At 48.5% G+C, this 23,320-nt stretch overlaps 2 protein-coding genes across 2 annotated transcripts in view; both read left to right on the top strand.

Moving 5' to 3' along the window:
* Nucleotides 1-226: 226 nt before the first annotated feature.
* On the top strand, nucleotides 227-10,273 carry lmnb1 (lamin B1). The gene is made up of 11 exons (XM_038270863.1): nucleotides 227-257; nucleotides 411-700; nucleotides 778-903; nucleotides 4,722-4,892; nucleotides 5,856-5,981; nucleotides 6,381-6,601; nucleotides 6,681-6,909; nucleotides 6,983-7,087; nucleotides 7,159-7,278; nucleotides 7,352-7,450; nucleotides 9,633-10,273. Exons 1-11 carry the CDS (start codon nucleotides 227-229, stop codon nucleotides 9,663-9,665), a joined length of 1,551 nt encoding a protein of 516 aa, XP_038126791.1. The 3' UTR covers nucleotides 9,666-10,273.
* A 2,181-nt stretch (nucleotides 10,274-12,454) lies between these two features.
* slc27a6 (solute carrier family 27 member 6) overlaps nucleotides 12,455-23,320 on the top strand; it is a 31,145-nt gene continuing 20,279 nt past the window's right edge. Inside the window, exons 1-3 of the mRNA XM_038270868.1 lie at nucleotides 12,455-13,023; nucleotides 19,215-19,424; nucleotides 21,062-21,220. Coding sequence (XP_038126796.1) covers nucleotides 12,513-13,023; nucleotides 19,215-19,424; nucleotides 21,062-21,220 — 880 coding nt within the window. The 5' untranslated portion in view covers nucleotides 12,455-12,512. The remainder of the gene's footprint in view (nucleotides 13,024-19,214; nucleotides 19,425-21,061; nucleotides 21,221-23,320) is intronic.

Here is a 23,320-nt window from a genome sequence, read left to right as displayed (position 1 = left end):
CAGGCGGCCATTTTTCAGCCAGAAGGGAAACAGCTTTGGATCCTTCAGCTGACCGACCGCGCTGCAGCCTCACTGACATGTTGCTCTGCTGCTTTACCCTCCTGACCACAAGCATCCAAACCAGCTCCACACTCTGGAGAACTGACCCCCCCAAGACTGAACGCCCCCCCCCCCCCCCCCAAAAAAAAAAAAAAAACAAACAAACAGAACCCAGAAGAAGCAGCCGATGGACAGGACACTGCTCTGGGTTCCAGCTCGTCAGCTTCCTGGTTTCTGTTTGTTCTTCAGATCCTTTCACAGCAGAATCAAAAATCAACAAACTTTGTAAAAAAAACAGAAAACTTTTGTGTGATGATGATGATCAGAAAGGGGTGGAGCTTAGGGTCCGGTTCTGTTAGATCTTTAAACAGGCCGTTCTGGTTCCTCTCAGAGGGGAGGGGAGGTGATCCTCCCCTCAGGGCCTCATGGAGGAGGATCAGAACCGGCCCGCTCCTCATGGCTCCTGGTCTCACCGCGCTCCTGCTCTCCATCTGTCTCCTGCAGCTACGTGAAAAAGGAAACGGAGGCGGGCGCCGCCATGGCCAGACTGAAGGAGCTGGAGGCCCAGCTGAACAGCAGAGACGCCACGCTGACGACGGCGCTGTCTGAGAAGAGAGGCCTGGAGAGCAGCCTGACTGAGCTGCAGGAGCAGCTCCAGGAGGTACTGAAGAGAGGAGTCCTCCTCTCCTCCTCAGCCCACAGCGCCATAACCTCCTCCCCGTTGTCCCCCCCCCCCAGATGGAGACGGCTCTAGCTCAGACCAAGAAGCAGCTGGCCGATGAGATGCTGACGCGCATCGACCTGGAGAACCGCTGCCAGAGTCTGACTGAGGAGATGGAGTTCAGGAGGAGCGTGCATGAGGAGGTGAGGCGGCTTTGGTGGGCAGGGGTGGAACCCCGCCGCCATCTTTAAACCTGGAGGGAGGGGCTGCGGAAACATCAGGATGGCCAAAGTGTAGCATTTAGCAGCACCTTTCTGTCAGAGGGGGCCGAGCATATTCCTGGCTAACGTAGAAGCATTGGACCTAGATTCTCACATCTAGACGTCACATGAGTCTTAGATCTGCATGGCCGCCATGGTTTGAACTAATCCTCTCCTTTTGCCCGATAGAGGAGCAGATCAGTGAGAACTGTTAGCCTAGATGTTTGATACGTCGTTTGAAAGCAGCTTCTAGTTTCTGACATTAGAAATAAAAACAATGCGACTGAAACACGACCTAAACTGCAGCATTTAAACGTGACTCAATATCAGATAAGAAGATAAAGAGGCTTTATTGATCTCAGTGGACAAATTCACATCGACTCAATAGACAGACTAAGGAGGCAAAACAGGAGGAGCTGCATGGAGGAGAACCTGACGTAGAAATAGAGCATCCAGATTTCTAGAATGGATCCAGAGGAAAGAGATTTAAGGTGACTTAAACACGTGGATGTAGTGTTGAACATTAAAGTGGTAAAAAACAGCTCAGTGAGAGACTATCACAGCTGGAGGCTCTGATTAACAGGCTGTTGCTCAGATATAGATGGATATTTCTATATAGATGGGTATTTCTATATAGATGGATATTTCTATATAGATGGGTATTTCTATATAGATGGATATTTCTATATAGATGGGTATTTCTATATAGATGGGTATTTCTATATAGATGGATATTTCTATATAGATGGGTATTTCTATATAGATGGATATTTCTATATAGATGGGTATTTCTATATAGATGGATATTTCTATATAGATGGGTATTTCTATATAGATGGCTATTTCTATATAGATGGGTATTTCTATATAGATGGCTATTTCTATATAGATGGGTATTTCTATATAGATGGGTATTTCTATATAGATAGATATTTCTATATAGATGGGTATTTCTATATAGATGGGTATTTCTATATAGATAGATATTTCTATATAGATGGGTATTTCTATATAGATAGATATTTCTATATAGATGGGTATTTCTATATAGATGGGTATTTCTATATAGATGGGTATTTCTATATAGATGGATATTTCTATATAGATGGGTATTTCTATATAGATAGATATTTCTATATAGATGGGTATTTCTATATAGATAGATATTTCTATATAGATGGATATTTCTATATAGATGGGTATTTCTATATAGATAGATATTTCTATATAGATGGGTATTTCTATATAGATGGGTATTTCTATATAGATGGGTATTTCTATATAGATGGGTATTTCTATATAGATAGATATTTCTATATAGATGGGTATTTCTATATAGATAGATATTTCTACATAGATGGGTATTTCTACATAGATGGGTATTTCTACATAGATGGGTATTTCTACATAGATGGATATTTCTACATAGATGGGTATTTCTATATAGATGGGTATTTCTATATAGATAGATATTTCTACATAGATGGGTATTTCTACATAGATGGGTATTTCTACATAGATGGGTATTTCTACATAGATGGATATTTCTACATAGATGGGTATTTCTACATAGATGGATATTTCTACATAGATGGGTATTTCTACATAGATGGGTATTTCTATATAGATGGGTATTTCTACATAGATGGGTATTTCTATATAGATGGGTATTTCTACATAGATGGGTATTTCTATATAGATGGGTATTTCTATATAGATAGATATTTCTACATAGATGGGTATTTCTACATAGATGGGTATTTCTACATAGATGGGTATTTCTACATAGATGGATATTTCTACATAGATGGGTATTTCTACATAGATGGGTATTTCTATATAGATGGGTATTTCTACATAGATGGGTATTTCTATATAGATGGGTATTTCTATATAGATGGGTATTTCTATATAGATGGGTATTTCTATATAGATGGGTATTTCTATATAGATGGGTATTTCTATATAGATAGATATTTCTATATAGATGGGTATTTCTATATAGATGGGTATTTCTATATAGATGGGTATTTCTATATAGATGGGTATTTCTACATAGATGGATATTTCTATATAGATGGATATTTCTATATAGATGGGTATTTCTATATAGATAGATATTTCTATATAGATGGGTATTTCTATATAGATGGGTATTTCTATATAGATGGATATTTCTACATAGATGGGTATTTCTATATAGATGGGTATTTCTACATAGATGGATATTTCTATATAGATGGATATTTCTACATAGATGGGTATTTCTATATAGATGGGTATTTCTACATAGATGGGTATTTCTACATAGATGGATATTTCTATATAGATGGATATTTCTATATAGATGGGTATTTCTATATAGATGGGTATTTCTATATAGATGGGTATTTCTATATAGATGGGTATTTCTATATAGATGGGTATTTCTATATAGATGGGTATTTCTATATAGATGGGTATTTCTATATAGATAGATATTTCTATATAGATGGGTATTTCTACATAGATGGATATTTCTATATAGATGGGTATTTCTATATAGATAGATATTTCTATATAGATGGGTATTTCTACATAGATGGATATTTCTATATAGATGGATATTTCTATATAGATGGGTATTTCTATATAGATGGGTATTTCTATATAGATGGATATTTCTACATAGATGGGTATTTCTATATAGATGGGTATTTCTACATAGATGGATATTTCTATATAGATGGATATTTCTATATAGATGGGTATTTCTATATAGATAGATATTTCTATATAGATGGGTATTTCTACATAGATGGATATTTCTATATAGATGGATATTTCTATATAGATGGGTATTTCTACATAGATGGGTATTTCTATATAGATGGGTATTTCTATATAGATGGGTATTTCTATATAGATGGGTATTTCTATATAGATGGGTATTTCTACATAGATGGGTATTTCTATATAGATGGGTATTTCTACATAGATGGGTATTTCTACATAGATGGGTATTTCTACATAGATGGGTATTTCTACATAGATGGGTATTTCTACATAGATGGGTATTTCTACATAGATGGGTATTTCTATATAGATGGGTATTTCTATATATAGCATCTCTACAACAGACTTCCCTTCCTCCCCCATCCTCTGGTGTGTCTGCATGATCAGTCATTATCATGATGGTTTGATCTCCTTCGCGTTGTAAACAAAATGGCTCCTCCTGTACACCGCTATCCGAGCCGCACGCCGTGACTGCGAAGTTAAGCTAGCTACGGTTACCTAGTGACCAGTATCAGCCCTGTGATGCTGCTGACTGAGCGGCGTGAGGCGCTGCGGGACGGGCGCCGTGCGGGACGGGCGCCGTGCGGGACGGGCGCCGTGCGGGACGGATGGAGAAACCATTAAAAATGAATTCTAAACCATTGCGTTTCTTAACGTCCATTCTTCCGCAGCTTGTAAGTTTCTTCTTGTTGATGAAGATCATTTTATATTCTCGTCATATTTTTATTTTCTGAAGAATAAAATTGGTGCGTCATCGTCTCGTCATCGTCACGGGGAAAAGTTGCAGACTGACGTTTTAATGGCGGTCCGTGTGTGGGTTCCATTCCAGCTTCCCTGGGAGTCATGCTGACGTGCTCCTGGGCCAGGCAGCGGGGTGGGTGTGGGTGTGTTTCCCAGGTGCAGACCGTGCTGCTCAGCCAGGAGGCGGCGGCTCTGTAACCATGGAGACCGAGCTCAGCATCAGGACCTTCTGCTGTGATCTGCAGGAGGTGAAGGAGGCGCGGCATCGCTACGAGAGCCGCCTGGTGGAGGTGGACTCTGGGAGGAAGGAGGAGTACGAATGTAAACTGAGCCGGGCGCTGGCGGACATGAGGGCCCAGAACCAGGAGCAGGTCCACATCTACAAGGACAACATGGAGAGCACCTACAGGGCCAAGGTGGGTGAAGGCTGGGATTATGCTGGGAGTACTGGTCTGAGTTTGATCATCGCTTTGGTTTCTGATAATGAATCAAAGTAAATAAATGAAGTTGGGTGATAAAGGTCCAAATTAAGGCCTTTATCGTTATAAACCTGATCTAACAGGAGTTAGTGTTTGATCAAAGCTACGTTTCCTAAATGTCTGTTTCTCAAACTCTGAAATGAATCTAAGCCAGAGGTCTTCAACAGGGGGTCCGTGACCCCTAGGGGGTCCACAGAGGTACTTCATGGGGGTCACCAAAGTTTTGGTTATTTACGCTTTTTTTTTAAATATATATATATATTCCCTCTTGCAATTTTTTCCACTATTTAAAATGTCTTTAAATCCACATTAACATGAATCCAACAGACTGCAGTAAACAGATAAATGGAGGCAGAAGATGCATTCAGTGACACACAGGAGCTCTTTCAAGTACTGTTTCATTCACTACACCTGTCCCATCAACCAGGAAGCAGAAATACTTTAATAATCCCAGGGAGGGATTACTTTAGTTACATTACTCCATCTGTAATAGAGTGACTATAGGACCAGTTTGATAGAACACTATTTCATACCACATATATAATTAGGGGGTCCGCACTCCATCTCACAATCTGTTTGGGGTCCTTGGCCTGGAAAACGTTGAAGACCTCTGATCTAAGCTGCAGATTTTAATAGCCCCCACTGAGCCCCCCCACAGAGGTCCGGTCAGAATAAGCTGGTCTTTGCTGATGAAGGAACCTGATGAGCAGGAGTAGATCCTGTCTGGTTCCTCAGAATGTGGACCAACCTGCTCGGCTTCATGGCTGCCCTGCAGTCAAACTGCAACAAAGTCAAATGTTTCACCAACTTCCTGTTTGTCAGGAAGTTGGTGAACGTCTCGCTTCCTCTTTAGGTTGAAGAGTTGAAGTTCGGTCGACTGAAACTGTTTTCTTTCTCCAGCTGGAGGACCTGCAGCGTTTATCGGAGATGAACGGAGCGTCGGGCGACGCAGCGCGGGAGGAGCTCAGAGAGGCCGCCCTGAGGATGGAGAGCCTGAGCGCCCAGCTGGCGGCGCTGCAGAAGGAGGTCTGAACGTCTCTCCTTTCCTTAGACCGGACCGCTGCCGGGTCAGTGACGGGTCCAGCTGCTCTCCTCAGATCAACCAGAACCAGAGGATCTCCTCCTGGTTCTGGTTCTGAGCTCAACCTCACAGCTTTGAAGGCTCCTCCGTGAGGAAGCAGCTGGAGGCCCGGGACCCGCTGGAGGCCCGGTCCAATGGGTTAGTCCTCTGGACTGGTCTAGATGGAGTTCTGCGGTCGGTCGGTCCTCTGGAAGCCGGTTCCGGATCGGGAACATGGTTTTCAGTCGGACCGGATCCCTGATGCCTCTTATCGGAGCTCCGACCTGTTCTTCTTCTTCTTCTACTCCTCAAAGCGCTGACCTTCCTTCCTTCCTTCCTTCCTTCCTTCCTTCCTGTGTCCTCAGACGCGCGGCTGGAGGGAGCGCATAGCGGAGCTGGAGGCGGCTTTAGCTCAGGAGAAGGACAACAGCCGGCGGCAGCTAGCAGAGAAGGACCGGCAGGTGGCGGAGATCCAGTCCAAGATGCAGCAGCAGCTGAACGAGTACGAGCAGCTGCTGGACGTCAAGCTGGCGCTGGACATGGAGATCAACGCCTACCGCAAGCTGCTGGAGGGAGAAGAAGAAAGGTGGAGGAGGAGCAGCCTGAGGAGCCGGCAGGTCCCACGCCGCCGCCGCCGCCTCTAAAGCCGTGTCTCTGTGCTCCAGGCTAAAGCTGTCTCCCAGCCCTGCGTCCCGGGTCACCGTGTCCAGAGCCTCGTCCAGCAGCCGCAGCGTTCAGACGGCGCGGGGGAAGAGGAAGCGCATGGAGGTGGAGGAGCAGGAGGCCAGCAGCTCCGTGTCCGTCTCTCACTCCGCTTCGGCCACCGGACCCGTCTGCATCGACGAGGTCGACACCGACGGGAAGTTCGTGCGTCTCCATAACAGCGGCGATGAGGTGAGCTCCGTGAACGCTGCTCTGGTTCTGGTCCGGACTCGCTGGTACCACAGTCAGGTTCTCTGTTCTCCAGGACCAGGCCATGGTGGGCTACGAGATGGTGAAGAAGGTGGGAAACCTGAGCGCCACCTACAGGTTTACCCCCAAATACGTCCTGAAGGCCGGCCACAAGGTGACGGTAAGGGCGTGCCGGCGCCGCCGCTCCGTCTGCAGACCCAGAGCAGGACTGAGGCGGCTTTCTGTGTGCAGATCTGGGCGTCGGATGCAGGAGTGAGCTCCAGGCCTCCCACAGACCTGCTGTGGAAAAACCAGACCTCCTGGGGGTCTGGAGAAGATGTCAGCGTGCTGCTGATCAGCCCCCAGGGAGAGGTGACGCTTTCTGATTGGCTGTTCGCTCGGCTTCCATGGATTCAGGATTTAAAATGACCTTTTGTTTTAACAGGAAGTGGCAAAGAGAACCACCAGATACCAGATCGCAGAGGAAGATCAGGATGAGGATGACTATGGAGTGGAGGCCGTGGAGAAGGACGTCCAGCAGCAGGTCAGGATTCACTTTGGTTGGAAGATCTTTGGGTCCCACCTGTTCCCAAAGTTTGAACTCAAACGTTTGTCTGACGTAGAAATGAATGTTTAGCAGGAAGAACCAGTAACGCACATCTAGAAATGATCTATAAACGCGAAGATCAAAGGTCAGTCTGAAGACGGCAGCCTGACACCGACATGACCTCCACTGGTCAGAACACTGAGCTACACCCACCGCTCCTCACTGGGGCGGAGACTCGTCCCACAAGGAGGATCCCCGATCGGTTCCCCCGACCTCTGCCCGGTCCGTTCCCCCGACCTCTGCCCGGTCCGTTCCCCCGACCTCTGCCCGGTCCGTTCCCCCGACCTCTGCCCGGTCCGTTCCCCCGACCTCTGCCCGATCCGTTCCCCCGACCCGCTGCCCGATCCGTTCCCCCGATCCGTTCCCCCGACTGCTGCCTGCCCGGACCTCTGCCCGATCCGTTCCCCCTCGACCTCTGCCCGATCCGTTCCCCCTCGACCTCTGCCCGATCCGTTCCCCCTCGACCTCTGCCCGATCCGTTCACCCTCGACCTCTGCCCGATCCGTTCCCCCTCGACCTCTGCCCGAGCCGTTCGACCTCTGCCCGATCAGTTCCCCCGGACCGCTGCCCGAGCCGTTCGACCTCTGCCCGATCAGTTCCCAGAATTGTTTAAACATGGCAGAAAATAAGCAGTAACAGTGGTGGTAGCCATGGATGAGACCATGATGGTTCATTCTGGGGCTGCAACAACAAATCGATAAAATCGACTTTTAAAAGCGTTGGCAACGAATTTCATCATCGATTAGTTGTGTCGCGCGATTAATGCGTCATCCGCCACCGTCGGCAGCTGCTGCCGTTGGGCGCCTCCCCCATCCCAACCCCGTTCTCCCGCAGGAGTCCCTCTCAGCGCTGCAGTCAGAGCCGCAGGATGTTTACCCTCAGCATCCAGACTGCAAATGAAGCGTGCATGCGCCGGGATTGAAGGCGCAAATTGATCACAATAATTAAAATAGCCTGCGCTTTGTAAAGTAAAAAAAGTTGTAACATCCAACTTTTGTCAAAACAAATGAACATGGCACGGAACCACCGCTGTTATGACGCAGCACCTGAAAAGGAAACACGTTGGAGCCTTCGATGGCAGTGAAGAGAGCTGATCAGCAGGGTGAGCGGCCATGTTTGTTTGGTTTTAAAGTGGGGAAACGTAACGTTAGTTTCTCAGGTAGCTCATCTGATGCTTTCCTTACCGTGTTAGTAGGTTACAGACAGGGATAAGGTTGGCTCCTTATTTTACTTTTAATTTCATTTGAATTAGCTTAAGCAGCGTTTATATTTACTTTATAAATAAATTAACTTGCAAATTATGAGGGCAAGGCTTTTAAAGTTTAAATCTTCTGGCAAAGATAAAGTAAAGAAGATCCTGCAATTTATGGAAGTAAAGCAGAATAAAATCCAGCAAGATCAGTAATATGTCAATTAATTATCTGCCACATTCCCATGTAAATATCTGTCTTTGGAGGATGTGTTTTTTAGCACCCCTAGTTCTCTCATTTTTATTCCAAATACAATTTATAATTTGAATCACAGGGCTATTTTTATCTCTATGGTTCAGTATTTTCTCAAGTAGCAACTTTAACTGCTATACTTTCCTGTCTTAAAAGGCAGAACTCTTCTAGTCTAAAAAAAACTCATTTGTTGAAATGGGGGGGCCTATTGTTTGAACCCCTTAGGGGCTTTTAAAAGCAAAAATGTCTTTTTTTGCGCTTTATGAAACAAAGTAGCCTATATTTTGTGGATGTACAGCTACATTTCTCATGTAAGTTTGCGTAGTTTTAACACAAACATTTATTTTTCATATTGCACCAGTACAGTTAATGAGCAACCTGTACTTGTGTGCTTGTTTGTTCTGTCTAAAAGGTTTATTTTGGAATAAAGAGGTTAATATAAAAAATATTTTTTGTCAGATTAATCGATTAATCGAAAAAATTAAATTAAATAGTTGCAGCCCTAGTTCATTCCTAGACCAGAACCAGAACCAGAACCGTCTGAGCTGAGCTCAGGTTCAGCAGTGAAACATCTTTTCTCTTCTGTTCACCAACATCATCCAAAGCTGTAGACACTGGCGCCCGGCGGTGCGTTCAGGAAAGTTGGTTTTTATGGTTTTCTGTGTGCTTCTCCACAGGCCGCCGCCCAGACGGGCTGCTCCATCATGTGACCCGGCCAGCCGCCGCCGCTAAGCCCCGCCCCTCTGCTGCCAGCCTTCAGAGTGATATTTTTCTAGATTTTGTAGTTTCAGCTGAATGTTTTTGGAGTTTTTCTTTTTTTTTTTTTTTTGAGAACCAAATGAAGTAGGATGTTGGGAGTCTTCAGACCAAGTAGCCGAGCTGAAGATGAGAAGGATGTCGTCTTTTTTAAGCCCGTTATTTTTAAGCTTTCTGTGATTGTAGGGTTTTAAAGAGGACCGTTTTTTATTGCCTCCATCACAATCGTGAGCCCAGTGATGGAGGCTGAAGGATCAAGACACTAAGAAGTGATTTCTGCTTTATTCACCATGTCTGCAGTGTTGATTGTATTCATTTCTAATACTTTTTGTTTCCATTATGATGCATGCTTTCTATAACCAGAGTTCAGTTAAAGCTTTTTCTGTTACGGTATGCTAATAAATGGCGCTCTGCAGCCAACCGTTTGCCTCCATAAACTGAACTTCTTTCCCTTCTTTGCTCCACTGACTTTATTTTAGCTTCTGGATATTTTAACTTGTTTTGTGTGACTGCATGCTCCCATCTGTCCTCATTGTCAATAAAACGATCAAATAAAAGGAAATATTGCCTCAGTTTCTCTTTTTAACGATGTTTAAATGTAGAGTAAGCATGAAAACCGTCATTTAGGAAGAACATTAAAACATTTACTGTATAAAAATATATCATTTAATTCATAATGCTTCTGATACTTTAAACAGTCATGCTTTTCAGGAGGGAGGTTTAAATCGGTTTTATTATCTTCAGTTTGTCCAGGACGGCTGAGGGGAGGGGCATCTTTACTTTATGGAAATGATGCCATATTGAATGTAATTAAGTAGGTTTTGGCCTAATTTAGTTTAAAATGAAACCAAAGAGAACCTTTATTGACATCCTGTCACAGAACAGTTCCTGTTAATGAAACTAAAGTTCTTTCGAAGCCACTTGGTAAAGTTTGAACGTCAGCAGACCTGATTTGAAGAAGAACCAGGAACCAACCTGCTCCTTCCTCCTTTCACTAAGATTAGCCTCTAAATGTTCAATTCAACCAATTTTCTTTTTGTTCATTTTTATAAACTTTATAGCAAAAAGAAAAGGATTTATTTGAAGTTCCTGAAAGAATTGTGCAAACTGCAGTGACTAAAGGTGTCCAGAGGGGGGCGATGGAGATCCGGGGGCCACAGGTCTGCCTCCAGCTGATAACAGTCTGTTTGCCTGCATGAGCAGATAAAGTTTAATCTGCATTAATTATGAAGGAGCGTTATTATTCAGATGAGTAAACATCTGGTTCATTAAAAGCAGCAAAGTTTCTGGATCAGAGAAATTCTTAGTTTGATTCATCGTTTCTGTTTGATGGAGGATTTTCCACTGCAGGTTTCAGAAGTTTTATTTTCAGCACATTGAGCTTCTACTGAAGATTCATTGACAATCTTTCATTTATTCCCAAACTGAAGCATCTTTTCTCCTGAGCTGGAAAAAAAACAACATTTTAACTCTTGGCTGCTGGTGGTCATCTCCATAAAGTTCATTAGCACAGAGATACATGACATAGATGAGACAGTGGTCTGCTTTATGGCTGCTATGGTGACCTGTCACTATGACGACAGAAGCAGAGTTCATAGTTTTAAAATGAGGAAGTTATGTCCCCTAAAAAGCCATTGCGCCTCAGGGGGGCTTCCTCACGGTCCTTTTCCTGGGAGCAAGTTATTTACTGCTCTTACCTCAAACTGGGTAAAACATATAAAACAGGAGTAAAAAGTAACAGTTTATTCCAGATCAGGTCGTTATAGGACACAGAAAAATGCTTGGAGCTTCCACAGCTGTGGGCTCGGCAAAGATTGAGCCTCGAACAAGGTCATCTTCTCCTTCTTATAGCTCATGAGTCTATGTGTTGCATCATGTGGATGCTTAGCTGTCCGTATCAGAAACTGTCTCAGGGTTACAGCTCTCCTATCAGACCGGCTCCTAGATGTTCCCATATCCTGTGTATTCCTAAAGACCCGAAGGCTGTCCTGATTAGATGACCTCCGTACACACAGTGACATCCACCATGTGAAGGAAGTCCTGCTGCTCTCTAATCTGACTAACAGAGTAACAATGCACATCATGTATAAATAATAAACCTAACATTAGATTGAACCATTTGCCAAAGAAAGATGGATGCTCTGATGATGGTTATAGAAATATAAAACAACTTTAATGATGTTTGTTTCTGCTGTAAAGCTGCAGCCTTCTGCTCCTGGTGCCTCATTTGCTCACTGAGACATTTTTACAGCAAATTAAAAAGCCTTTCTGAGCCAAACCCCGCCCATCAGAACCAACCAATCACAGCCCTCTGTAGTGAGGAAGCAGCCAATGAGGAAACAGTCGCTGCTCTATGTGAATGGGTTTGTGTAACGGGGGCGGGGCGTAGTGAGAAAGCCCCTCCTACTCAACAACAAGCGTCACATGACTTCACTTCCTGAGTGGGTCAAGCCCACGGTCTGAGTGGCTCCAAAGGAAACCGAAACGCGTCCCTTCAAAATAAAACTGATGGAATATAAACAGGATCAGAACCTTCTAGTAGAACTTTGAAGCAGAACCTTCCAGCAGATGGACCTGCTGCAGGAGGAACTGGGTCATGGTCTCACTGGTTTGTCTGCTTCTGCTCTGGCTGATGGGTAGAAGGTTCTGGTTCTGAGGAGTCCGGGACCAGGGGAACTTTATTCTGAAAGGACTCTGGCTCATTTCCGGTCCAGTACTGCCTCACCTGACGGCTCCTTACGTCACCCAGGGAGCGTGTTTATGAAACTGACAGTGACGGGTGGCGGCAGTCAGCCGCAGACATGGACTGGTCCCGGTTCTGGTTCTGGTCCTGGTCCTGGTTCTGGTCCCTGGCAGCAGGCCTCCTGGTCGCTCATGTTCTCCAGAGGTCCTGCTTCCCGTTCTTCTGGAAGGATCTGCTCTTCCTCTCCAAGGTGATCCGCTACGGCGCGAGGCTGGAGCTCTTCAAGCTGACGGCCCGGGTCCAGACGGTTCTGGACCGGTTCGTGGACCAGGCGCAGCGGATCCCCGATAAGCCGTTCATCATCTGTGAAGGCTCGGTCCACAGCTACCGGGACGTGGACCTGCGCAGCAACAGGCTGGCCAACGCGTTCCTGCAGCAGCAGCGGGGCCCCCAGAGGGGCTCCTGCGTGGCGCTGTTCATGAGCAACGAAGCGGACTTTGTGAGCGCCTGGTTCGGCTTGGCTAAGCTCGGATGTTCGGTGGCTTTCCTCAACATCAACATCAGGTCCAAGAAGTCTCTGCTGCACTGCTTCGACTGCTGCGGGGCCCGAACTCTGCTCATCGGCTCAGGTAGGGCCCTTCCTCACCTCCATCATCATCATCATCAGGTTGATCTAAAACCAAACTTTATTCTAAAACTCTTTACTGTGGCCGACTCGTCGCGCATGCGCAGTGTGAGTCATGGAGGCCCGACAGGCGCGGCTGGTTTTTCCTCCCAGTCCAGTTTGGATCGGTACCAGCGCGCGCTGCGGGGAGCCTCCATGCCTGCCACTGAAAAGGTCCTGTTGGTGCAGCAGAACCGCTGCCGCACCTGCTGACCACCACCACTGACACTGGCTGAGATCTGTCATCTTAGATCTGTTCTGTTCAGTTCTATTCAGTTTATATCTATAGCGCCAATTCACATCATGTCATCTCAGGTCACTTTCCAGTTCACCAGATCATCCAGTCAGATTGATTCAAAGTTTTCTGTCTAAGGAAAACCAGCTGATTGCATCGACTCATTGACTCTTCAGCAATCCCTCACACTAAGCATGCTTGTAGCGACAGTGGAGAGGAAAAACTCCCTTTGAACAGGAAGAAACCTCCAGCAGAACCAGGCTCAGTGTGAGCGGCCATCTGCTGAGGCCCACTGGGGTTCAAGGAGACAGAAGCAGACATAGAAAAAGAATCATAGATAAAAAAGGCAACTGTCAACCAGCTCCACAGGCGGCCCCGTCCAGGAAACACACAGCCAGGCAGACGAGCTCCGAGCCAGCTCCCATGTCAGAGGATGAAGAGAGCACATCCAGTTAGTCACAGTCAGAGAAACAGGACTACACTGGAAAACAGGCCAAGCTCCAACATCTAGAAACAAAGGTGTTGATGGCAGCAGCACAGCTGATATTTCTCTCCAGGATGGAGTCACAGCCAAACAGGAACAGACCAGATGAAGCTACTATGAGAAAAAGCAGAGAGAGCAGAACGTTAGAGATTGAACTAACAGATTCTGCAGAGTGGGAGAATAGAGATAGAATGAAGCAGAATGATGAAAAAGGGGTCCCTATGTCCTCCAGCAGTCTAAGCCTATAGCAGCAGAACTATAGAGATAGATCAGGATAACCTGAGCCACTCTAACTAGAAGCTTTATCAAAAATGAAAGTTTTAAGCCTAGCCTTAAAAGTAGACAGGGTGTCTGCCTCACGGACTAAAACTGGTAGTTGGTTCCACAGGAGAGGAGCCTGATAACTAAAAGATCTGCCTCCCATTCTACTTTAAACCTGCAGATTGAGAGCGAAGTGCTCTGTTAGGAACATAAGGAACAATCAGATCTCTGATATCAGATGGAGCTTGGCCATTTAAGGCTTTATATGTGAGAAGGAGGATTTTAAATTCTATTCTGGATTTAACAGGAAGCCAATGAAGAGAAGCCAGGATAGGAGAGATATGATCTCTCTTTTTCATTTTCATCAGAACTCTGGCTGCAGCATTTTGGATCAGCTGAAGGCTTTTAACTACAGTTTGTGGACTTCCTGATAGTAAAGAATTACAATAGTCCAGCCTTGAAGTAACAGATGCATGGACTAGTTTCTCAGCATCACCCCTGGACAGGATATTTCTAATTTTTGCAATATTCCTCAGATGAAAGAAGGATATTCTAGAAACCTCTTTGATCTGGGATTTAAATGACAGGTCCTGATCAAAAATAACACCAAGATTTTTTACTTTATTATCTGAAATCAGTTTAATCCCATCCAAATGAAGTGACTGGCTAATCAGCTTCTTTTTCAGAGACTCTGGTCCAAAGACTATAACTTCTGTTTTGTCTGCATTCAGAAGCAGAAAGTTAAGAGTCATCCAGGTTTTTCTGTCTTCAGACATGCCTGTAATCTATGTAATGGGTTAGCTTCATCTGGATTATAGACAGATATAGCTGAGTATCGTCAGCATAACAGTGGAAATTAATCCCATGCTGTCTAATAACTCTACCAATTGGGAGCATGTATAAAGTAAAGAGAATTGGTCCTAGCACTGATCCCTGTGGTACTCCACAGGTAACCTTTGAGCGTGTTGAAGATTATTGAATTGATTATTGAAAGCCCTTTGGGAAACTCCTCCAACTCCCATTGTCATTGTGACACAGCGCACACAAGTGAACACTGCACACCATGAAATTGCATTTATGCCTCACCCGTGCAAGGGGGCAGCCCTCAATGGCGCCCCAAGGGAGCAGTGTGGCAGGACGGTACCATGCTCAGGGTACCTCAGTCATGGAGGAGGATGGGGGAGAGCGCTGGTTAATTACTCCCCCCACCAACCTGGCGGGTCGGGAGTCGAACCGGTAACCTTTGGGATCCAAGTCTGACACCCTAACCGCTCACCCACGACTGCCTCTACTCACCCACTCACCCACTCACCCACTCACCCACCCACTCACCCACTCACCCACGACTGCCTCACTAGATCTATCATTAACATGAACAAACTGAAATTGATCAGATAGATCAGATTTAAACCAGTCTAGAGCTGTTCCTTTAATTCCAACAAAATATTCAAGTCTTTCTAAAAGAATATTATGGTCAACTGTATCAAATGCAGCACTAAGATCCAACAGGACGAGCACAGATACAAGTCCATTATCTGAGGCCATGAGAATATCATTAGTGACTTTCACCAGAGCTGTTTCAGTGCTATGATGAGCTCTAAAGCCAGACTGAAACTCTTCAAAAAGTTCATTATGGTGGAAGTGATCGCACACTTGTTTGGCAACTACTTTCTCAAGAATTTTAGATAAAAAGGGAAGATTGGATATAGGTCTATAATTGACCAAGTCATCTGGGTCAAGAGACGGTTTCTTAAGCAGAGGTTTAATTACAGCAACCTTAAAAGCCTTTGGTACATATCCCTGTAACAGAGATAGATTAATCACATCTAAAATGGAGGAGGAGATCAAAGGGAATACCTCCTTAAATAACCTGGTTGGAACTGGATCTAACATACAAGTTGAAGGCTTAGATGAAGACAATAATTTTGCTAACTCTGAAAGTTCAACTGGATCAAAGCAGTCTAAACCCGGTTCAGATTCCATGACTACCTCAGGTACAATCGCGGATAGAGGAGTGCTTATGATCTTATTAAAAATAAGATCAATCTTATTTATAAAGAATCCCATAAAATCATTGCTGCTAGCAGCAGGTGGAATGGACAGTTCAACAGAGCTATGGCTCTGGGTGAGATTGACAACTGTATTAAAAAGAAATCTAGGATTATTCTCATTCTCCTCTATTAATGAGGAAAAGTATGCTGCTCTTGCTTTACAAAGGGTCCTCTTATACAGCAGTAAACCATTTCTCCAGACTAGGAAGGACTCCTGCAGGCCTGTGGAGCGATATTTTCTCTCCAGTTTCCTAGCATTTTGCTTCAAAGTACGCAGCTCTGCATTAGACCAAGGAGCAAGCTTTCTATTTTTAACGGTTTTCATTTTCAAAGGAGCTGCGTTGTCTAAGGCAGTACGCAGAGAACTAGCAACCCCATCAACAAAATCATCAACCTGTGAAGGGGAATAAGCTAAGCTTTTGCACTCTGCAAAAAAAGTCCTTATATTCCTTCAGTTTTAAAGTCTCTCTGCCTAAATGGAGATGATGACCAGGAAGGAAAGTCATCCTGAATCGGTCTTTATTCTGATTGTTTTCAGTCTTTTCCGCGCAGAGAAGGACGCTGTGGTGACCGGCGGTGCAGTGAGCACCGTCGGAGGAACTTTGTCCCCAGGAACAGTCTGTAGCAGATCCTTCTGGGCCAAAAAGCTGTCCAGCAGATTAGCATCCATCCATTCCTCACTGTCTGCACAGTCTGAACCTTTTAGCTCCAGCGTTGGTCTTCTGTTTCTAATCACTTCCTCTTTGGAATGAAAGTCCGGTTCCAGTCCAAACCAGCCGTCGTTACATTCGGATCCAGCCGTCGTTCCATTCGGGACCAGCCGTCGTTCCATTCGGGACCAGCCGTCGTTCCAGTCCAAACCAGCCGTCGTTCCATTCGGGACTAGCCGTCATTCCAGTCCAAACCAGCCGTCGTTCCATTCGGGTCCAGCCGTCGTTCCGGTCGGAAGCAGCCTTCGTTCCATTCGGGACCAGCCGTCGTTGCATTCGGTGCCAGCCGTCGTTCCGGTCGGGACCAGCCGTCATTCCAGTCCAGACCAGCCGTCGTTCCATTCGGGACCAGCCGTCATTCCAGTCCAGACCAGCCGTCGTTCCGGTCGGGACCAGCCGTCGTTCCGGTCGGGACCAGCCGTCGTTCCGGTCGGGACCAGCCGTCGTTCCGGTCGGGACCAGCCGTCGTTCCGGTCGGGACCAGCCGTCGTTCCGGTCGGGACCAGCCGTCGTTCCAGTCCAGACCAGCCGTCGTTCCATTCGGGACCAGCCGTCATTCCAGTCCAGACCAGCCGTCGTTCCGGTCGGGACCAGCCGTCGTTCCATTCGGGACCAGCCGTCGTTCCATTCGGGACCAGCCGTCGTTCCGGTCGGGACCAGCCGTCGTTCCGGTCGGGACCAGCCGTCGTTCCATTCGGGACCAGCCGTCGTTCCGGTCGGGACCAGCCGTCGTTCCATTCGGGACCAGCCGTCGTTCCATTCGGGACCAGCCGTCGTTCCAGTCCAGACCAGCCGTCGTTCCATTCGGGACTAGCCGTCATTCCACTCCAAACCAGCCGTCGTTCCATTCGGGACTAGCCGTCATTCCAGTCCAAACCAGCCGTCGTTCCATTCGGGTCCAGCCGTCGTTCCGGTCGGAAGCAGCCTTCGTTCCACTCGGGACCAGCCGTCGTTGCATTCGGTGCCAGCCGTCGTTCCATTCGGGACCAGCCATCGTTCCAGTCCAGACCAGCCGTCGTTCCATTCGGGACCAGCCATCGTTCCAGTCCAGACCAGCCGTCGTTCCGGTCGGGACCAGCCGTCGTTCCGGTCGGGACCATTCGTCATTCCATTCGGGACCAGCCGTCGTTCCGGTCGGGACCAGCCGTCGTTCCGGTCGGGACCAGCCGTCGTTCCAGTCCAAACCAGCTGTCGTTCCATTCGGACCCAGCCGTCGTTCCATTCGGGACCAGCCGTTGTTCCAGTCCAAACCAGCCGTCGTTCCATTCGGGACAAGCCGTCGTTCCGGTCGGAAGCAGCCGTCGTTGCATTCGGTACCAGCCGTCGTTCCAGTCGGGTCCAGCCGTCGTTCCGTTCGGGACCAGCTGTCGTTCCGGTCGGGACCAGCCGTCGTTCCATTCGGGACCAGCCGTCGTTCCATTCGGGACCAGCCGTCGTTCCAGTCCAGACCAGCCGTCGTTCCATTCGGGACTAGCCGTCATTCCAGTCCAAACCAGCCGTCGTTCCATTCGGGACTAGCCGTCATTCCAGTCCAAACCAGCCGTCGTTCCATTCGGGTCCAGCCGTCGTTCCGGTCGGAAGCAGCCTTCGTTCCACTCGGGACCAGCCGTCGTTGCATTCGGTGCCAGCCGTCGTTCCATTCGGGACCAGCCATCGTTCCAGTCCAGACCAGCCGTCGTTCCATTCGGGACCAGCCATCGTTCCAGTCCAGACCAGCCGTCGTTCCGGTCGGGACCAGCCGTCGTTCCGGTCGGGACCATTCGTCATTCCATTCGGGACCAGCCGTCGTTCCGGTCGGGACCAGCCGTCGTTCCGGTCGGGACCAGCCGTCGTTCCAGTCCAAACCAGCTGTCGTTCCATTCGGACCCAGCCGTCGTTCCATTCGGGACCAGCCGTTGTTCCAGTCCAAACCAGCCGTCGTTCCATTCGGGACAAGCCGTCGTTCCGGTCGGAAGCAGCCGTCGTTGCATTCGGTACCAGCCGTCGTTCCAGTCCAGACCAGCCGTCGTTCCGTTCGGGACCAGCTGTCGTTCCAGTTGGAAAGCAGCCGTCGTTCCGGTTAGATCCCATATCTCTGGGTTAAGGGCTGACATTAAGCTTAAAAAACGGTTGTTTTTTTGATCCGATTGGATCACTGGTATTAGAACTATTTCTTAAGCCAGAACCTGAAGTTCTTCAACATGTCGGAAGGATCCAGGGAATCTGATTCCATGCCATCAGGATCCAGATGGGGTTCCCTCATGAAGTCTTGGTTCTGACTCAGACGCCATGTTTGGTTCAAACTTCCCCTCAGTTTGTGACACAGATGTTGGATCTGAGCTGAACCAAGCGGTGAGGGGGCGCCATGCTCCTACATGATGATGATGAACCTTCATGGTCGCCTGAAGTTCCTCCGCTCTGCTCCCTGTGTTGCAGATTTACTGGAATGTCTGGACGGGGTCCTGCCGAGCCTTCTGGAGAACAACATCCAGGTGTGGACCATGAGGAGCCACTGTGAGCATCCACAGGTGCACACTCTGCCGGACAGGATAGCGGCAGCGTCCGATCAGCCGGTACCGGCCGACCTGCGCGCCGCCAGCTCCCTGAAAACCCCCACCCTCTACATCTTCACCTCTGGAACCACCGGTGAGTCTGAAACCAGGAACCCCAGGAAAGATGGCCGTTTGTTGAGTTGATGATAAACGATCCATAATGACCCTCTGGTTCCTCTGAGGAAGAGGCCTCATTCAAAGGTCCTCATTATGCTGAAGGAGAAGAACCGCTGGTCCTCCTGATGCCAAGAGTCACACTGACTGACTAGGTCTCCTCTGTCCATAATGTCCTTAAACGTCTCCTGTCCATAATGTCCTGAAACGTCTCCTGTCCATAGTGTCCTGAAACGTCTCCTGTCCATAGTGTCCTGAAACGTCTCCTCTGTCCATAATGTCCTGAAACGTCTCCTCTGTCCATAATGTCCTGAAACGTCTCCTCTGTCCGTAATGTGCTTAAAACGTCTCCTCTGTCCATAATGTCCTCAAACGTCTCCTCTGTCCATAATGTCCTCAAACGTCTCCTCTGTCCATAATGTCCTTAAAACGTCTCCTCTGTCCATAATGTCCTTAAAACGTCTCCTCTGTCCGTAATGTCCTGAAACGTCTCCTCTGTCCGTAATGTCCTTAAAACGTCTCCTCTGTCCGTAATGTCCTGAAACGTCTCCTCTGTCCGTAATGTCCTCAAACGTCTCCTCTGTCCGTAATGTCCTGAAACGTCTCCTCTGTCCGTAATGTCCTGAAACGTCTCCTCTGTCCGTAATGTCCTCAAACGTCTCCTGTCCATAATGTCCTTAAAACGTCTCCTCTGTCCATAATGTCCACAAACATCTCCTCTGTCCATAATGTCCTCAAACGTCTCCTGTCCATAATGTCCTGAAACGTCTCCTCTGTCCATAATGTCCTGAAACGTCTCCTCTGTCCATAATGTCCTGAAACGTCTCCACTGTCCATAATGTCCTGAATCGTCTCTTCTGTCCATAATGTCCACAAACGTCTCCTCTGTCCATAATGTCCACAAACGTCTCCTCTGTCCATAATGTCCTGAAACGTCTCTTCTGTCCATAATGTCCTGAAACGTCTCTTCTGTCCATAATGTCCACAAACGTCTCCTCTGTCCATAATGTCCTGAAACGTCTCTTCTGTCCATAATGTCCACAAACATCTCCTCTGTCCATAATGTCCTGAAACGTCTCTTCTGTCCATAATGTCCACAAACGTCTCCTCTGTCCATAATGTCCTGAAACGTCTCCTCTGTCCATAATGTCCTGAAATGTCTCCTCTGTCCATAATGTCCTGAAACGTCTCTTCTGTCCATAATGTCCTGAAACGTCTCCACTGTCCATAATGTCCTGAATCGTCTCTTCTGTCCATAATGTCCTGAAACGTCTCCTCTGTCCATAATGTCCTGAAATGTCTCCTCTGTCCATAATGTCCTGAAACGTCTCTTCTGTCCATAATGTCCTGAAACGTCTCCTCTGTCCATAATGTCCTGAAATGTCTCCTCTGTCCATAATGTCCTGAAACGTCTCCTCTGTCCATAATGTCCACAAACGTCTCCTCTGTCCATAATGTCCTGAAACGTCTCCTCTGTCCATAATGTCCTGAAATGTCTCCTCTGTCCATAATGTCCTGAAACGTCTCTTCTGTCCATAATGTCCTGAAACGTCTCCTCTGTCCATAATGTCCTTAAAATGTGTCTTCTGTCCATAATGTCCTGAAATGTCTCCTCAGGTCTCCCAAAGGCTGCGGTCATCACTCACCTGCAGAGCCTGAAGGCAGCTGGGGGCTTCTGGGCCTTCGGAGCGACTGAGAGGGACGTGATCTACATCCCGCTGCCGCTCTACCACAGCGCCGCGTCGCTCATCGGGATCGGAGGAACCATAGAGCTAGGTAGGTTTACTCCACAGGACCCACGCAATGTTACCATGGCAACACGATCAGAGGATGAGGAAACTCTCTGTGAAACAGAAAACTCAGTTTCCCTGATTTCAGGTTTAGAAAACTTAGTTTTCATTAAAAGATTCCTGCTCTGGTTCTGTGCCAGAGTTTGGTTTAAGAAAAATACAGAGTGGTTCATCTCATCGTCCCTCACCGCCGCCCTCATCGTCCCTCACCGCCGCCCTCATCGTCCCTCACTGCCGCCCTCATCGTCCCTCACCGCTGCCCTCATCGTCCCTCACCGCCGCCCTCATCGTCCCTCACTGCCGCCCTCATCGTCCCTCACCGCTGCCCTCATCGTCCCTCACCGCCGCCCTCATCGTCCCTCACCGCCGCCCTCATCGTCCCTCACCGCCGCTCTCATCGTCCCTCACCGCCGCCCTCATCGTCCCTCACCGCCGCTCTCATCGTCCCTCACCGCCGCCCTCGTCGTCCCTCACCGCCGCCCTCGTCGTCCCTCACCGCCGCCCTCGTCGTCCCTCACCGCCGCCCTCGTCGTCCCTCACCGCCGCCCTCGTCGTCCCTCACCGCCGCCCTCATCGTCCCTCACCGCCGCCCTCATCGTCCCTCACCGCCGCCCTCATCGTCCCTCACCGCCGCCCTCATCGTCCCTCACCGCCGCCCTCATCGTCCCTCACCGCCGCCCTCATCGTCCCTCACCGCCGCCCTCATCGTCCCTCACCGCCGCCCTCATCGTCCCTCACCGCCGCCCTCATCGTCCCTCACCGCCGCCCTCATCGTCCCTCACCGCCGCCCTCATCGTCCCTCACCGCCGCCCTCATTGTCCCTCACCGCCGCCCTCATCGTCCCTCACCGCCGCCCTCATCGTCCCTCACCGCCGCCCTCATCGTCCCTCACCGCCGCCCTCATCGTCCCTCACCGCCGCCCTCATCGTCCCTCACCGCCGCCCTCATCGTCCCTCACCGCCGCCCTCATTGTCCCTCACCGCCGCCCTCATCGTCCCTCACCGCCGCCCTCATCGTCCCTCACCGCCGCCCTCATCGTCCCTCACCGCCGCCCTCATCGTCCCTCACCGCCGCCCTCATCGTCCCTCACCGCCGCCCTCATCGTCCCTCACCGCCGCCCTCATCGTCCCTCACCGCCGCCCTCATCGTCCCTCACCGCCGCCCTCATCGTCCCTCACCGCCGCCCTCATCGTCCCTCACCGCCGCCCTCATCGTCCCTCACCGCCGCCCTCATCGTCCCTCACCGCCGCCCTCATCGTCCCTCACCGCCGCCCTCATCGTCCCTCACCGCCGCCCTCATCGTCCCTCACCGCCGCCCTCATCGTCCCTCACCGCCGCCCTCATCGTCCCTCACCGCCGCTCTCATCGTCCCTCACCGCCGCCCTCATCGTCCCTCACCGCCGCCCTCATCGTCCCTCACCGCCGCCCTCATCGTCCCTCACCGCCGCCCTCATCGTCCCTCACCGCCGTCCCTCATCGTCCCTCACCTGCTGACTCCACGGTCTCTCCATGGTGCTGCTGCCATATTGCTGCGTAGCTGCGACTATAACAGATCCGTTCTCACAGCAGCTCTGATCAGAGCCGTTTGTTTCTGTGATTTTTCTGTTGGATCAGACACTAAATCCTGTCCTGCGTGTTCAGGCCATTTCTGCTGACATGACGCTTCCCTTAGTGGCTGAAAGCCTAAACTTTAGTGTCCTCTGACCACAGGAGGCGCCAATATTTCAGCCTCTTTACAGAAACTTTCCTTCTTCTACTTCTAAGCTCTAAGTTCTGAGATGATTTGATGACAGTCTAGACCAGAGGTCACGGGTCAGCAGACCACGGTCTGGATCCGGATCCACCTGCTGGCTAATCCGGACCCAAACCGGTTTAAAACATTTATAAACTACAGCATGTTGTCCGACGGCAGTGTCTAACTTCACTTGCTCCTCTTCTCCTGTTAATACGGTAAAGCCCTGGGGAGCGTCCGGCTCCAGGCTGCACGTGATCCAAATGAGCCAATGAGCTGTCAGTCTGGGTTGCTGCTGCTGCTACTTTTAGACACAGCAGGCAAACCTGTGGCAAGCCGGGCGATGGGAAAGAA

The sequence above is a fragment of the Cyprinodon tularosa genome, unplaced genomic scaffold (genome assembly GCF_016077235.1).
Source record: "Cyprinodon tularosa strain WSP-4 unplaced genomic scaffold, ASM1607723v1 ctg780, whole genome shotgun sequence".
NCBI classification, from domain to species: domain Eukaryota; kingdom Metazoa; phylum Chordata; class Actinopteri; order Cyprinodontiformes; family Cyprinodontidae; genus Cyprinodon; species Cyprinodon tularosa.
Note: the sequence above shows the minus strand (reverse complement) of the source record. Positions and strands in the feature narration are given on the sequence as shown.

What these genes read in the sequence shown, in the direction of transcription:
- lmnb1 (XM_038270863.1), top strand. Translation starts at nt 227, where the DNA reads ATGGACAGGACACTGCTCTGGGTTCCAGCTC. An exon ending in GGAGGAGCGTGCATGAGGAG is followed by an intron (nt 904 to 4,721) that starts GTGAGGCGGCTT and finishes TGTGATCTGCAG; the next exon opens with GAGGTGAAGGAGGCGCGGCA. An exon ending in TCCATAACAGCGGCGATGAG is followed by an intron (nt 6,910 to 6,982) that starts GTGAGCTCCGTG and finishes TCTGTTCTCCAG; the next exon opens with GACCAGGCCATGGTGGGCTA.